The sequence below is a fragment of the Malus sylvestris genome, chromosome 11 (assembly GCF_916048215.2).
Source record: "Malus sylvestris chromosome 11, drMalSylv7.2, whole genome shotgun sequence".
Taxonomy (NCBI): domain Eukaryota; kingdom Viridiplantae; phylum Streptophyta; class Magnoliopsida; order Rosales; family Rosaceae; genus Malus; species Malus sylvestris.
The window spans coordinates 33,122,420-33,136,722 of record NC_062270.1 but is presented as its reverse complement, the minus strand read 5'-3'; the positions used below and the strand labels follow the sequence as shown (position 1 = coordinate 33,136,722).

The window sequence follows — 14,303 nt, the reverse complement described above, 5'->3', positions numbered from 1 at the left end:
AAACGGAAGTACCGGCTTGCATTACCGAAATTCGATCCAATTCCCCAATTACACAGTGATAGAGCAAACCCACACAACCACCACCTCACTCAGAGCTCTCTCTCTCTCTCTCTCTCTCCCTCCCTGCCTCCCTCTATACATGTATGTATAGATCTCTTTCTCTCTCTAGATCGATCATGAACAAATGCATACGTCTGGTATAGATCGAGGTCGAACATGGCGAACTATCTTGCTCAGTTCCAGACGATCAAGAATTCCCTCGATCATCTCGTGATTGCAGGTAAATCTCCCAATTCGACATTCCTATGCAATTTTCCGCTTCCATTTTTCTTCTGTAATTTCAAATTAACCATTCTTGTTTCACTTTTTTGTTAATCAATTACGCATTTGAAGTTACTGATCTTCTTGATTGAGGTTTGGGGACCTCTGTAAGTAATTAAAGGTGTTAATTTGTGCTATTTGGTAGTACATATTCATATTTGTTTAAGTATAGGGATAGCTAATTGGCTATTAAAGTGATGCAGCAAGTGCAAATTTTGTCGTCCTAATGTTTGTAAAATGATGCCTTTAGTGTGTCAGTTTCGGAGTGTTTTTGGGAACTAGTAGTTCTTCAATTGAATGTCCGGAAATGGGAATGAATTTTCGCACAATGTGCGAAATTTGTTGTTTCGGTATTTCCAGAACAAGAAATCATTTATTGGATTTGTGTAATTACTGAACAGCTCATGCGGCATTAGTAATTTGTTTAATGACAATTTATATTTAGTTATTTGTAATCATACATTGTCATGTTATCAGCCATGTATGGTTATGCTTATCTTACAAAAGTATATGATTATGCTTAATGTGGGAACCCATGGACAGCCAAATGGCTAGTCTACCGATCCCTCGACAATTTCTGCTAATATTCCAGTCATGCTCTTAGTCTGTATTGAGCTCACAAGTAGTGAAACAGATGGCTAATGTGTGTTTCTGCTGTAGTAGTTTATATCATTGGCCTTTCTTCATGTTCCCATCTAACAGTTTAACCATGAGCTCATTTTCAGTTGAAGATGTGAGCGATTTGTGGCCTACTGTCAAGAATGGGTTTGAGGAACACTTGCCATTCAAAAGAGCTTGCTTAAATAACAAAACCCGTAATCCCGTGTTTGTAGAGAATTTCCCTGCTGAATTCATACTAACCACAGATTCGAGGCTTCGTAGCCGGTTCCCACAAGAGCAATCATTATTTTGGTTTCGAGAGCCATATGCAACTGCGGTCCTCGTCACCTGTGAGGTAAGACACAATTTCCTTCACCTCACTTATCTTGATGTTATTATTTCATAACCAATGTATTATATCTGTATCCATGCGTTAGTCCAGTCTTAGGAAGGGCCAAGATAAGAAGCCTAGTAAACAAAGGTCTCTTGTTCAATTCATACACCCCTATGGGGAAACCCTCCAATTGTTTGTACCAGCCATTCTGGTTGTAGGATCTAGACATGCCTTTGCGATTAGTTGTATTGGGGATCTTGATACCTCAAGTTATCAGTAAAAAGAAAAGCAAATAAAATTGTCTCTTTCTAAATTTATTTTTTATTTTTTATTTTTTATTTATATATATATATGAAGAATGCCAACTATACGTCTATTACATTATGATATTAATTGTCAAGTCAGATTTGTATATAGCTTTCCTACTAGACGGTTGTAAAGGGTACTTTGCTTACTAACTTATGCAAATTGGGAAAGTAACTAGCTTTCTCTTTGAGCATTTTGTTAGGTTTTGATAAGAAATTGTAGCAATAAAACTTAGTGTCATTCCATTGTTTAGTTCCACATATTTCTATCAATATTATTATTTTCATGTGCTGGTAGTATTATGGTAATCATAAGACCAAACCATGTGCAGTTTGATTGTATGCTGCTTATCTGATAGTTAACTAACAATCTTTTGTTTTTATTCATTAGGATCTTGATGAGTTCAAGACCATCCTTAAACCACGCCTAAAGTTAATTGTCCAAAATGATGAACGGGAATGGTTTATTGTTTTTGTATCCAAGGCTCACCCGAATAATGATCAAGCCACCAAATTGGCAAATAAAGTATATGCCAAACTTGAAGTTGATTTCAGTTCCAAGAAGAGAGAAAGGTGAGTTTATTGCTTTTGTAATCAAATATGGTTTTTTTTTTTAAAGTGGTCGATTGAGAAATGAGTACTGTGATTATTTTATACTAAAATGATGACTTTTATATATGATAACTTGAGCATTGAGCTATTCCTAGTTCCCCCCCCCCCCCCTTTCCCCCCCTTTTCTATTTAGGTGTTCCAGAGAGCAAAATTCTAATATGAAGATTAGTCAGTGTTTTTTACCATACTTAAGCTTTACATCATCTGCTTGTTAATTAAGTCAACATGCGATATTGAGATACTTCGTCTATAACAATACAAATTTGACAATGTTGATATTAAATTGATAACAACATTTACTTACACTTTTTAGCCAAAGGCAGAGATGGGTAAAGACTGTTGATGTCGATTTCATCTGTTTCCTTGAAGGTTGTTAAGATGAACTTGGCAAGCATCTTGTTTTCATCAAGTGTTGTAGACTGATCAGCTGACCAGCATAATCATAATTGGGTTGGGTTTTAAAGTTACCTATATGTATAAAATTGTCTTTCATTTCTTTTCAGCAAGTCGCATATGGTATCATCTCTACCATAAAACATGAGTAGACTATCAAATATAATTTTACAGGTTATAATATAAAGTTCAATAATATTTTGATATATTTGTTTAAAATTCAGTTTACCTAACATCATGTTACTTTATCATAATATGCTTTGCTCAGGTGCTGCAAGTTCGATTTATATTCTCCTGAAGCAAACTTTTGGGAAGACTTGGAATCCAAGATAATGGAGTGCATCAGAAATACATTAGATAGACGTGTACAATTTTATGAGGACGAGATACGCAAGCTCAGTGAACAACGCTTCATGCCAGTTTGGAACTTCTGCAATTTTTTTATTCTGAAGGTAGTTCCATTTTTTATCAATTTTTACTAGAAGAATTTTATTAAGCTGCTTCGGGCAAAAAGAGGATTTAAAGGGTTGTTGATTCGAATGTGGATTTCATGCATAAATCAATTGTATTGAAAAGCTTACTAAATACTTTTCTGGTATTATAAAAGCACATTTCAAATCCTACTTTAGGCAATTATATGAGGCACAAGTACCGCAAACCTTTGTGTTTTCAGATCCATATAATTCAAGTTACTAATCATCTTCTGTCGTCTTACCATAATTGCTTCTCTTTTCAGGAAAGCTTGGCTTTTTTGTTTGAGATGGCTCATCTTCATGAAGATTCTTTACGTGAATATGATGAATTAGAAATTTGTTATTTGGAAACAGGTGCATTACGCATATATCTTATTATCACTTTTAGTGTTGAGATACCTGTTATGATTTCTACATGTGTTTTTAATGAAAATATTATTTTGACATGGAAATACAAATGCCGCCTTCAAGTACATCAATGGGGGATCTTTTATTTTTCTACATTTTTTAAGTTCTTAACACTTTTATAGTTAGTGTTACTTTATGAAACACTAACTGATTTTGAAACTTACTTTATGAAGGTATAGCAGTCTTTATGAATTGGGTACCTTGTGTTGTAGATATGAGCAACCATTGACTGCTGTACGTGTCATTTTATATTGAGATCCGTTCATTGTTTTCATTCTATGACTACAGGATGTACATAAAATGTTTGTTTCTGGTATTAAAAAAAAAAAAACTTAATGAGTGTATCTTTTTACACTAAACCAGTTTTTTTTTTTCAATCTTCACTTCATGTCTTAATTATTGTGCTGTCAAGTTTGGTTGAAATGATTCCGTTAATTGCTTATTGCAATCCTGTAGTTGTTCATATCTCCTCAAGGGAAACAAGAATCTACGTCATAAACACAAACACAAACATGCACACAATTTTGATCCAGATTCCCTGGGAGCCAAGCTCATAATTCATTTTCTTAAAATCCATACCATGCTCTAATTACATCGCCTAATATACAAATCTCATTAAAGACCTTTTCTTCTTGAATAAGTGTCAGCATTTTGATTTTGATCCAATGATTGGTGAAAATGATTGTCTACTCAGCGGTGAGTGGGAGATCTTGAATGTGTGCTTGTATGTTCTTGCTCCACTTTGAAGGAAACTAAAAATTGGAAAATCGCAATTCCATTATAAGCGTAGTGCTTTTAAATGATAAGATTTTGATCAATAATGGACCTTTTCTCTTTCTTTTTTGTTCTGGAGACCAATATCATTTTCATCTGATGCAGTTGAAATGACTGGAAAACGGAAGGACTTTGGAGGAGTTGACCATGGTGATGATCAGGCAGCATTGCTCAATTCTGGAAAGAAATCATTGACACAAATTGTTCAAGATGACTCATTTAGAGAATTTGAATTTAGACAGTATCTGTTTGCCTGCCAAGCAAAGGTATGTGAGACAGATGGTCGATTCAAGCCTGTGACCTTAAATCAGTTAAAAAAACGAATTAACATTATGCAGTATGCAGTGATGTCATTAGTTTCAAACTTTCAAATTTTCTGCTTGTTTGGATGCTGGATCCTTTAGTTTACTCTGGAAAATTTCATTTGGCATATAGAGTAAATTGTTGTTCCATTCTGTCTCATTGAAAATGCATTTCTATGATTAACGCTTCACATATGTGTTGATAAGTGCTTTGATAAGGTCATTCAACCTTTTCATATTATAGTGCTCTTTCTCTCCCTCTCTCTCTCTCTCTCTCTCTCTCTCTCTCTCCCTCTCTCTAACATAAGATGTAAAATACTCCCTACTGAAACTTGTGCCTGTTACATTGATAAAGTTGAAGAATTGGAACTTAAGTGTACAATTACGTTAACCACATGGTGCAAGTGATGAATACAAGTTTACCATGGACATATAAGAAGTTTCATTGACCATTACTTCAAATCGAAAAATAATCTGACCATTCAGTAAAACAATGGTGGTGCCTTCAGAATCTAGTTTACGCAGAAATTGACTTGCTATTTTGCTGAAACAAAATTTGAAATTCATCTCTAATAGATGGTTAAATGTAGCTTTTATTCAAGCTGAATCGCCCGTTTGAAGTTGCATCAAGGGGATACTCATTCATTATAAGCTTCTCAAAGTCTCTGGCTGTATATGAGGTATCTGGTATTCATTTTGTTTAAAAGTGTTTTTAACGTAATGTCATACATATGTTGAAGTTCAGTATGAATGATCATATCTGACTTTTCCATTTTCTTTTCTTTCTCTTACCTTTCCTGTTTTCTCCTTTTGGAGTTGTTCTCAGAGTATTCTACCCTTTTGTATGCGTGAAGTGTGGGTGATAACAGCTTGCATGTCCTTAGTCAATGAAACTGCTTCACATTATAAGGATGGACTTGCAGCACCTGATATAGAAAAAGAATTCTACCGCCTTCAAGGCGACCTTTATTCATTATGCAGGGTTAAGGTAAAAGTTCTTTGTGTTTCATATGCAATAGAGGAACTCAAAAATATCGTTTGTTTTGTTCTTTAATCCCTTGTTACACCTTTGTTGGAGTGCATTGATACAAGTGAAATTGAATCCATTGTTCAACTGAGAATTGACTAGAAACTTTGTTTTTAACATGCTTGCACTTTAGTAATCAAGGGCTGTATTGTATGTTTATGCAGTTCATGAGGCTTGCATATTTAATTGGATATGGGACGAATATAGAAAGGAGTCCTGGAAACAGGTACCAATTGAAACTTTGAAGATGAGAACATCTTTTAGCATTCTAGAATCAAGCTTGGACATGTAATCATTGGAATTAGTTTTACTGCACCTAAAAGTTGCAGATGTTTTTTCTAAACTAATTGTCCTTTCCGTTTACTCATTGAACAGTGCTTCACTCAGCATGCTTCCCTGGCCCAAGCCTGCGGTTTGGCCCTCAGTTCCACCTGATGCTTCATCTGAGGTGCTGGCCAAAGAAAAGGTAAGTTCTTAATACAGTAAATGTAGCATTGGATTAGCTAAAGTTTTTATTCTTTAATAGGACTAGCTAATGTTAGCTAATATGTTAATATAGTTCCGGGTAAAATATCTAGATGTAAATTTCTTTAATTGAGACTACATCAATTTATGCCTGTCCAGCCTACATTTAGTATAAATCAGCATAAACTTCTAAATTCTAATATTGGGATTTATTGTTTATTGTTCATGCTTTTTATCTTCTTATTTGACCTGTCATGTGGTATGAAGTTTTGGCCATGCTAAAAGGCATTATGCAACCACTCCCGGTTACAGATTTGTGACATTCTTATCCCTTGGATTTTTACTGTAGATTGCGGTGTTAATATAACAAAAAAACATCATAATTAATTTCAAGTGATGAAATTAATATTTCACCCATTTTATGAAAATTTCATAGTAGATCTTCTAATCCCTCAAATTTCATAATATATCTTTATAATTGTGAGTTTAACTAAATAGTTAAGTGGATTTCATGATTTAGCAGTTAGCACCTTTATCAAACTACTACAATAGTATTAGTGCCGTGTTTGTTACATGGGGTAAACGAAGGTGGTGTATAGGAAATTAGACCTTTGATTATTGATGAATGATGATCAACTCCGCCGTGTAAGTTTATCTTACATTGCCGGTCCCAAGCCCGGATAAAGGAGGAGGGGGAGGGCGTCAGGTAGTCGACAGCCGGCACTCCATGATTACGTCGAATCCTTATGGGATGGACTTGTTTTGACCCTCAAATTCTTCAGTCGGCCTTATACTCTGGAGGAAACCAGAAAACCCTCCAGCTCAGTTCAAGAATAAGTCTGTGGAAAGTTACTTCTTCAAAAGCAAAAGTATCCCATATCATCTCTTCTCATTTTTCTTCTCTTTATCCTTCATGCTGCCTGCAAGATAGGGAGAATGTGAACAATCAGCCGGAGCTCTGATTGCTTACCTTGTCTGTCACCTCTTTCAGCAGATCCCCTAGCTCGGCGACTTGGGGGACTCCTACTACATGGTTTGTATCGCGCTTGACCAAGCCTGAAACTACAAGTAAGCTTCAAGTGACATTGATACATTACCTTGTGCATCTCCACCAGTTACAGATACCACCCCTGGATGGAGGAAGAGTACTTCCAGAAAAGATGCCACATCTACCTATGAGACAGATAAGGAAAGTCAAGACGATACCACACTCCGGTACCTAGAAGTTTCATGGTTACGAGATCATTCTCCCACAATATTTCCTAATGTCATTTGTACTAAATCATTCACTTGTACTCACTAAAGGAGAGCTTGAACCTATGTACTTGTGTAAACCCTTCACAATTAATGAGAACTCCTCTATTCCGTGGACGTAGCCAATCTGGGTGAACCACGTACATCTTGTGTTTGCTTTCCTATCTCTATCCATTTATATACTTATCCACACTAATGACCGGAGCAATCTAGCGAAGATCACAAAAAGTGACCGTTTTCGCTACCTAGGATCTATCTTGCAAGAGAACGGAGAATTAGATGGAGATCTCAACCATAGAATACAAGCTGGATGGATGAAGTGTAAGAGTGCATCCGGCGTGTTGTGTGACCGTCGTAGGCCACTGAAGCTCAAGGGAAAATTTTATAGGACGGCAATAAGGCCAGCGATGTTGTATGGCACAGAATGTTGGGCGGTGAAGCATCAACACGTACACAAAATGGGTGTAGCGGAGATGAGGATGCTTCGTGGGATGTATGGGCACACGAGAAAGGATAAGATTGGGAATGAGGATATCCGAGGTAAAGTAGGAGTAGCCAAAATTGAAGGAAATATGAGAGAAAATCGGTTTCGGTGGTTTGGACATGTGCAAAGAAGGCCTACTGACTCTCCGGTTTGGAAATGTGACTACGGGACAGAGGTTCAGGGCCGAAGGGGTAGAGGAAGACCTAGGAAAACTTTGGAAGAGACCCTAAGAAAAGACTTGAGTACTTGGATCTAACGGAGTAGAGGACTCCTACTCCGTGGTTTGTATCGCGCTTGACCAAGCCTGAAACTACAAGTAAGCTTCAAGTGACATTGATACATTACCTTGTGCATCTCCACCAGTTACAGATACCACCCCTGGATGGAGGAAGAGTACTTCCAGAAAAGATGCCACATCTACCTATGAGACAGATAAGGAAAGTCAAGACGATACCACACTCCGGTACCTAGAAGTTTCATGGTTACGAGATCATTCTCCCACAATATTTCCTAATGTCATTTGTACTAAATCATTCACTTGTACTCACTAAAGGAGAGCTTGAACCTATGTACTTGTGTAAACCCTTCACAATTAATGAGAACTCCTCTATTCCGTGGACGTAGCCAATCTGGGTGAACCACGTACATCTTGTGTTTGCTTTCCTATCTCTATCCATTTATATACTTATCCACACTAATGACCGGAGCAATCTAGCGAAGATCACAAAAAGTGACCGTTTTCGCTACCTAGGATCTATCTTGCAAGAGAACGGAGAATTAGATGGAGATCTCAACCATAGAATACAAGCTGGATGGATGAAGTGTAAGAGTGCATCCGGCGTGTTGTGTGACCGTCGTAGGCCACTGAAGCTCAAGGGAAAATTTTATAGGACGGCAATAAGGCCAGCGATGTTGTATGGCACAGAATGTTGGGCGGTGAAGCATCAACACGTACACAAAATGGGTGTAGCGGAGATGAGGATGCTTCGTGGGATGTATGGGCACACGAGAAAGGATAAGATTGGGAATGAGGATATCCGAGGTAAAGTAGGAGTAGCCAAAATTGAAGGAAATATGAGAGAAAATCGGTTTCGGTGGTTTGGACATGTGCAAAGAAGGCCTACTGACTCTCCGGTTTGGAAATGTGACTACGGGACAGAGGTTCAGGGCCGAAGGGGTAGAGGAAGACCTAGGAAAACTTTGGAAGAGACCCTAAGAAAAGACTTGAGTACTTGGATCTAACGGAGGACATGACACAAAACCGAGCGCAATGGCGTTCTAGGATTCATATAGCCGACCCCACTTAGTGGGAAAAGGCTTTGTTGTTGTTGTTGTTCAGTTGGCTTTTATAGAGTTTCATGCAATGCAAAAGCATTTTCTGCCCCTTAACTTTTTGTTTCATTTTGTCTTTCTTTTTTTGACAAAAAAAAGTTGGTCATTTATCTTTTGCAGGTAATTCTACAGTCAACTCCATCGTTCAAGCACTTTGGTATTCAGAGAAAACCATTGCCTCTTGAACCTTCTCTACTGTTACGTGAGGCTAATCGGAGGAGAGCTTCCCTTTCTGCCGGGAATGTGGTTGAAATGTTTGATGGCCGCCAAAATTTTATTGACGGGTAATGGAAGTTCAAGAATTGTAGCAAATGTAGTGCTATCGGTTTCTAAGAGTAATTTGTTTTGGGATGTGCTATCCACACACCCTATTTTACTTTTCACACACTCTTTGTTAATTTATGTTCGTTGATCTTCTTCAATCCATCCGATCCAACGGCCGAAAATTAGAGGGGTGTGTGAGAAGTAAAAAAGGGTGTGTGGATATCACACCCCATTTGTTTTTTAATAGTCTTGCTAAATATTCTCCTTTCCTTTATTATTTTTATGTTTTCAAAAATGGCATGTTTGAGTGATAATGGAGTCACGATGTATGATGGCAGTTCAGGTTCAGATGCATCATTTAAGATGCCGTCATTACAAAAAGTGCAAGCAAGTGTTATGGCGCGTACTAACTCTTCACCAGGAATTTCTGAGAGCTCAATTGATCGCCCCATGAGGCTTGCTGAAATTTATGTTGCTGCTGAATATGCTCTGCACAACACAGTTTCTAATCCTGATCTGTGGAAGTCTTTGTCGTCTACAGAAGAGTTTGAGGTATGAACAGTTGCTAATTTTTAGTTTACTATCCATGGAGGATTGTTCAAATTATTAGTTCCTCTATGCATGCTGTATAATATTTTTTGTTGATCTTTTGTCTTGTACACAAATTCTTGTTTTGACAGCAAAAATATCTTGAACTAACTAAAGGGGCTGCTGACAATTATCATCGATCCTGGTGGAAAAGACATGGAGTTGTTCTTGATGGAGAAATAGCATCTGTATGTTTTAAGCATGGAAACTATGATCTGGCAGCAAAGTCATATGAAAAGGTTTGTGCACTTTACGCTGGTGAAGGATGGCAGGATTTATTGGCAGAAGTCCTCCCCAATTTAGCAGAGTGTCAGAAAATACTCAATGATCAAGCTGGCTATCTATCATCTTGCGTGAGGTTGCTTTCATTGGATAAAGGCTTGTTTTTGACTAGGGAACGCCAGGCTTTTCAGTCAGAGGTTGTTCGTCTTGCACATGGCGAAATGGAGCAACCAGTGCCCCTAGATGTGTCATCTTTAATTACTTTTTCTGGCAATCCTGGGCCTCCATTAGAATTATGTGATGGAGATCCTGGTACTCTATCAGTAACATTTTGGAGTGGCTTTCCTGATGATATAACCCTTGATTCACTTAGTCTCACATTGAATGCGATATTTAATACTGATGAGGTTGCTAAGGTAAGCTTTCTTGGACTTGCAATGCATTTTCATCTCACCGTTTCAGGTCTAATGTTGTATGAACATTGTTTATGATATGACAGATTATTTGTTCTGATTTTTCAGGCATTAATGAGCTCTACTGCAATTGTATTAAAGCCTGGTCGGAACACCGTTACCCTGGATTTACCCCCCCAGAAACCAGGTTCATATGTTTTGGGGGTTCTCACTGGGAAAATTGGGCAATTAAGATTCAGATCTCATAGCTTTTCCAAGGGTGGCCCTGAAGACAGCGAGGATTTCATGAGTTATGAAAAGCCTCCTAGACCTATCTTGAAGGTGCAACTTATGAAGATATAGCTTGTTGCTACCCATTATATCCCAAAATACTAGTTTATCCCTGTTGTTTTAAATTTACTTGTAAATAAAAGCAGTACATAACTTTGCGACGAAGTTTTTCAGTTCATTTTTAAGATTTACTTAGGGTATCGTACCATCTAAATGACCCTTTCTTTCTTTCTCAGGTATTCAAACCAAGACCTCTGGTTGATCTTGTTGCAGCTGTTTCCGCTGCTCTGCTGATAAATGAACCTCAGTGGGTGGGCATTATTGTAAGACCCATTAACTACTCTCTCAAAGGTGCTATCTTGTATGTTGATACTGGACCTGGTCTTAAAATTGAAGATTCACATTTCATTGAGATGGAGAGCTACACTGATGCATCAAAGAGTTCAGTTGGTGTGGCTGACTGTAATGGCACTCTAAAGGATGGTTCTTTGGCTATCGATAAAAATTTTGAGCAGTTGCCTCTGTTTGATGATAGAGTAGAGTTTCCACATTGGGCAAGCAATTTGACGTCTATTTTATGGATTCCAGTTCGTGCTATCAGTGAAAAGCTTGCTGTAGGATCATCTTCAGGTTGTGAATATGTGTGTTCTACGTTTAAATACTCTATTGAGTCCCAACTGCTTACCTGTACATAATGCATTGTGCAGTGGCTCCCCAGAGACAGAGCATTGTGGATGGAATGAGGATGATAGCGCTCAAACTTGAATTTGGTGCATCTCACAATCAGATATTTGAGAGGTGTTTTTCTTTTATTTTGTTCTACTTTTTGTTCTTATCTTTCAAAATTGTAGATGTCTTTTATTGATTATTAATTTGTGCAGGACCCTAGCAGTGCATTTTACAGATCCTTTCCATGTGAGCACACGAGTTGCAGATAAATGCAATGATGGTACTTTGCTTCTCCAGGTATGTGTGATATGGTTTTCAAAACCACACTTTTGTATGTAAGTTTACTGATGCATCCCTGGCTAGGTGATTAGATAATAAGACGTGAAGTGTGTGATATCCTATGTGTTGAAACATGGAAATTGTTTCTGTTTCCACAAAAAGTTATTGTAACCCATTATCTTAGCATGAGTAATGCTTTTGTGCATTGGCTGGATATGATTTGAGAGTGCATTCTATCATGTTACACTAAGATTGTTTTTCAATTACCAAAATAAGTACTTATAAGTCCTTTAAATAGGAAAGTTTATTTGTATAATATATCTGCGGAGTCCTTGGAGGTTGGTGGTTCATACGTCTGCATTAATTGATTACTTCCAGGTCAGTCTACACTCTGAAGTGAAAGCCACGGTGACCATCTTTGATGCTTGGCTTGATCTTCAAGATGGATTTGTTAATACTGGACAAGGTGATGGGAGACCGACTTCAGCCTACTTTCCACTAGTTGTTTCTCCAAATTCTAGAGCAGGAATGCTATTCAGTATATGCTTAGGGAAAACTAATGTTGAAGGTACGCATTGTTCATTTATGTTATAAATGCTTGCTTGCATGTTTCTAAGCTTCCATACTATCTGATTACGGTAAAGGAAAATCACTTGTTTATCTCCTGCAATAGGTTAAGATTGGGACTTCGTTTAAAGATTATGCGTAAACCAAGCGCTAACAAGTCACTGCCATGCTGCAATTTCATTTTGCAAATGTGGATATAGTTGTGAATCTTTTCATACTTCACATTTTTGTACATTTGACAGAACTGATGATACGATTTTGATTTTCCTGCAGATGAAGCTAAGGCTTTTCAGTCAGAGAGTATATTAAACATTAGATATGGAATTTCTGGTGATAGAACCAGCGGAGCGCACCCACCTGTGTTCGCAGAATCTTCTGGGTCTGAGGGGGCTAGACGGGACTTAATTTTCAGAAGCACTCTTGCTTTGCAAAGGCCTGTGCTTGATCCAGTCCTGGCTGTTGGTTTTCTTCCTCTCTCTTCTGGTGGCCTTAGGGTTGGCCAGCTAGTTACTATGACATGGAGGGTTGAAAGATTGAAGGATTTTGAGGAAAATGAAGTTTCTCCTAACAATGTAAGTCACAGCCCGATCACACTGGACAATTTAGATTGCGATTATCAAATCTTAAAATGCTGATAATTTACGACTTTTCTGGTTTTCACTTTTATTTCTGAACAAAGTCAACGAACACTAATGTCAGTTTTCAACCGTGTTTTTAAGTCTACTAGAATTGTAGGTAATTGCAGTGTACTTGTTGAGTTGTTTCACTTGAAACCTGAGGTGGTATGGTGTATGGCGTTGAGTTGTTTCACTTGAAAGGAAAATAAAAACATGTGTAGAAACTTGTGAATCGTCATCAGAATTGCACCTTGTACTTTGTCGTCACTGCATGAACTGAAGTCTCTGTATCTTCAAGTGTTTCAACTGTCGTTAAAAGCTGAGGAGTACAATAGGTGACTATGACTCGGAGTGTATTAATAATTTTAGTGCTTGTGCATCAGGATGAGGTGTTATATGAAGTCGGTGCAAATACTGAGAATTGGATGATTGCTGGGAGGAAAAGAGGGCATGTTTCTCTCTCGTCAAAGCAAGGTTTTGTGAACTACTTAAACTCCACATATTTTTCTATTGTCTAGGAAAATATCTTCTGGCTCATAAATCTTGCAATGGCAGGTTCAAGGATAGAAATCTCAATATTATGTGTGCCTCTAGTGGCGGGTTATGTTCGTCCCCCACAACTTGGTCTGCCAGATGTTGGTGAATCGAATATAAGTTGCAATCCTGCTGGGCCTCATCTGGTTTGTGTCTTGCCTCCGATTCTGAGCTCCTCCTTTTGCATTCCGGCATGATTTCTGTCAACCCAGTACCTCTCCTGGATTCCAGTCGTCTCAGGTCTTCATAATTTCCACTCTATATGGTTGGACATGCTTATAGAGAAAAATGTAGGTTTCCTTTTTTTATATCCCGGGAATCTGTAAATCAGTATCTCGTTTTTCCTTCTCTTTTTTGGTTTTTCGAGTGTTCATCAAGTCATACGTTATATGACATCCTGCCTTGTGCAAGGGGAATTTGTACTTTTCCTGTACAATTCAGCGTAGAGATCCCGAGGACGTCCATTTTTTGGGTTCACTGTTGTAAAATTGATTGTTTTGATAGAAAATATTGAACTCAGAATTACAGTGATGCCAGTGGTAAAGATACTTGGTTTTGTTGGAGCGGATCAAGTCGATTCGGTTGAAGCTTGTTTCTTTCTCCACCAATTTCTCAAACCAGAGAAACAAATATCATGGAGGGACAAACACCAATAACAATTGTTCAAACATCTACAGAGTTTTCGAGAGATTAGGGCAGATAAAGATGTGATTAATGAAACTTGACAATACTGTAATTGTGAGAGCTGCACATTGTTGTTTACTACGAGGTATGGTATAGGGAAAATAAATAAATA

The 14,303-nt window shown here is 37.8% G+C and overlaps 1 protein-coding gene across 1 annotated transcript; it reads left to right on the top strand.

The window, feature by feature from the left end:
* The first annotated feature begins 31 nt into the window (after positions 1-31).
* LOC126591402 (trafficking protein particle complex II-specific subunit 130 homolog) lies at positions 32-14,094 on the top strand. Its single transcript, XM_050257075.1, has 21 exons — positions 32-280; positions 1,047-1,276; positions 1,952-2,133; positions 2,834-3,017; positions 3,302-3,392; positions 4,326-4,486; positions 5,113-5,202; positions 5,349-5,510; positions 5,714-5,775; positions 5,925-6,015; positions 9,205-9,368; positions 9,687-9,900; positions 10,029-10,574; positions 10,680-10,892; positions 11,078-11,471; positions 11,549-11,639; positions 11,723-11,807; positions 12,168-12,357; positions 12,630-12,928; positions 13,357-13,447; positions 13,529-14,094. The coding sequence occupies exons 1-21, from the start codon at positions 217-219 to the stop codon at positions 13,702-13,704; spliced, it is 3,780 nt and encodes a 1,259-aa protein (XP_050113032.1). The 5' UTR covers positions 32-216; the 3' UTR covers positions 13,705-14,094.
* The last annotated feature ends 209 nt before the right edge of the window (positions 14,095-14,303 follow it).

Coding starts and splice junctions, on each gene's coding strand:
- LOC126591402 (XM_050257075.1), top strand. CDS start 217: ATGGCGAACTATCTTGCTCAGTTCCAGACGATCAAGAATTCCCTCGAT. Junction 3,018..3,301: donor GCAATTTTTTTATTCTGAAG/GTAGTTCCATTT, acceptor TTCTCTTTTCAG/GAAAGCTTGGCTTTTTTGTT. Junction 5,511..5,713: donor ATTCATTATGCAGGGTTAAG/GTAAAAGTTCTT, acceptor ATGTTTATGCAG/TTCATGAGGCTTGCATATTT.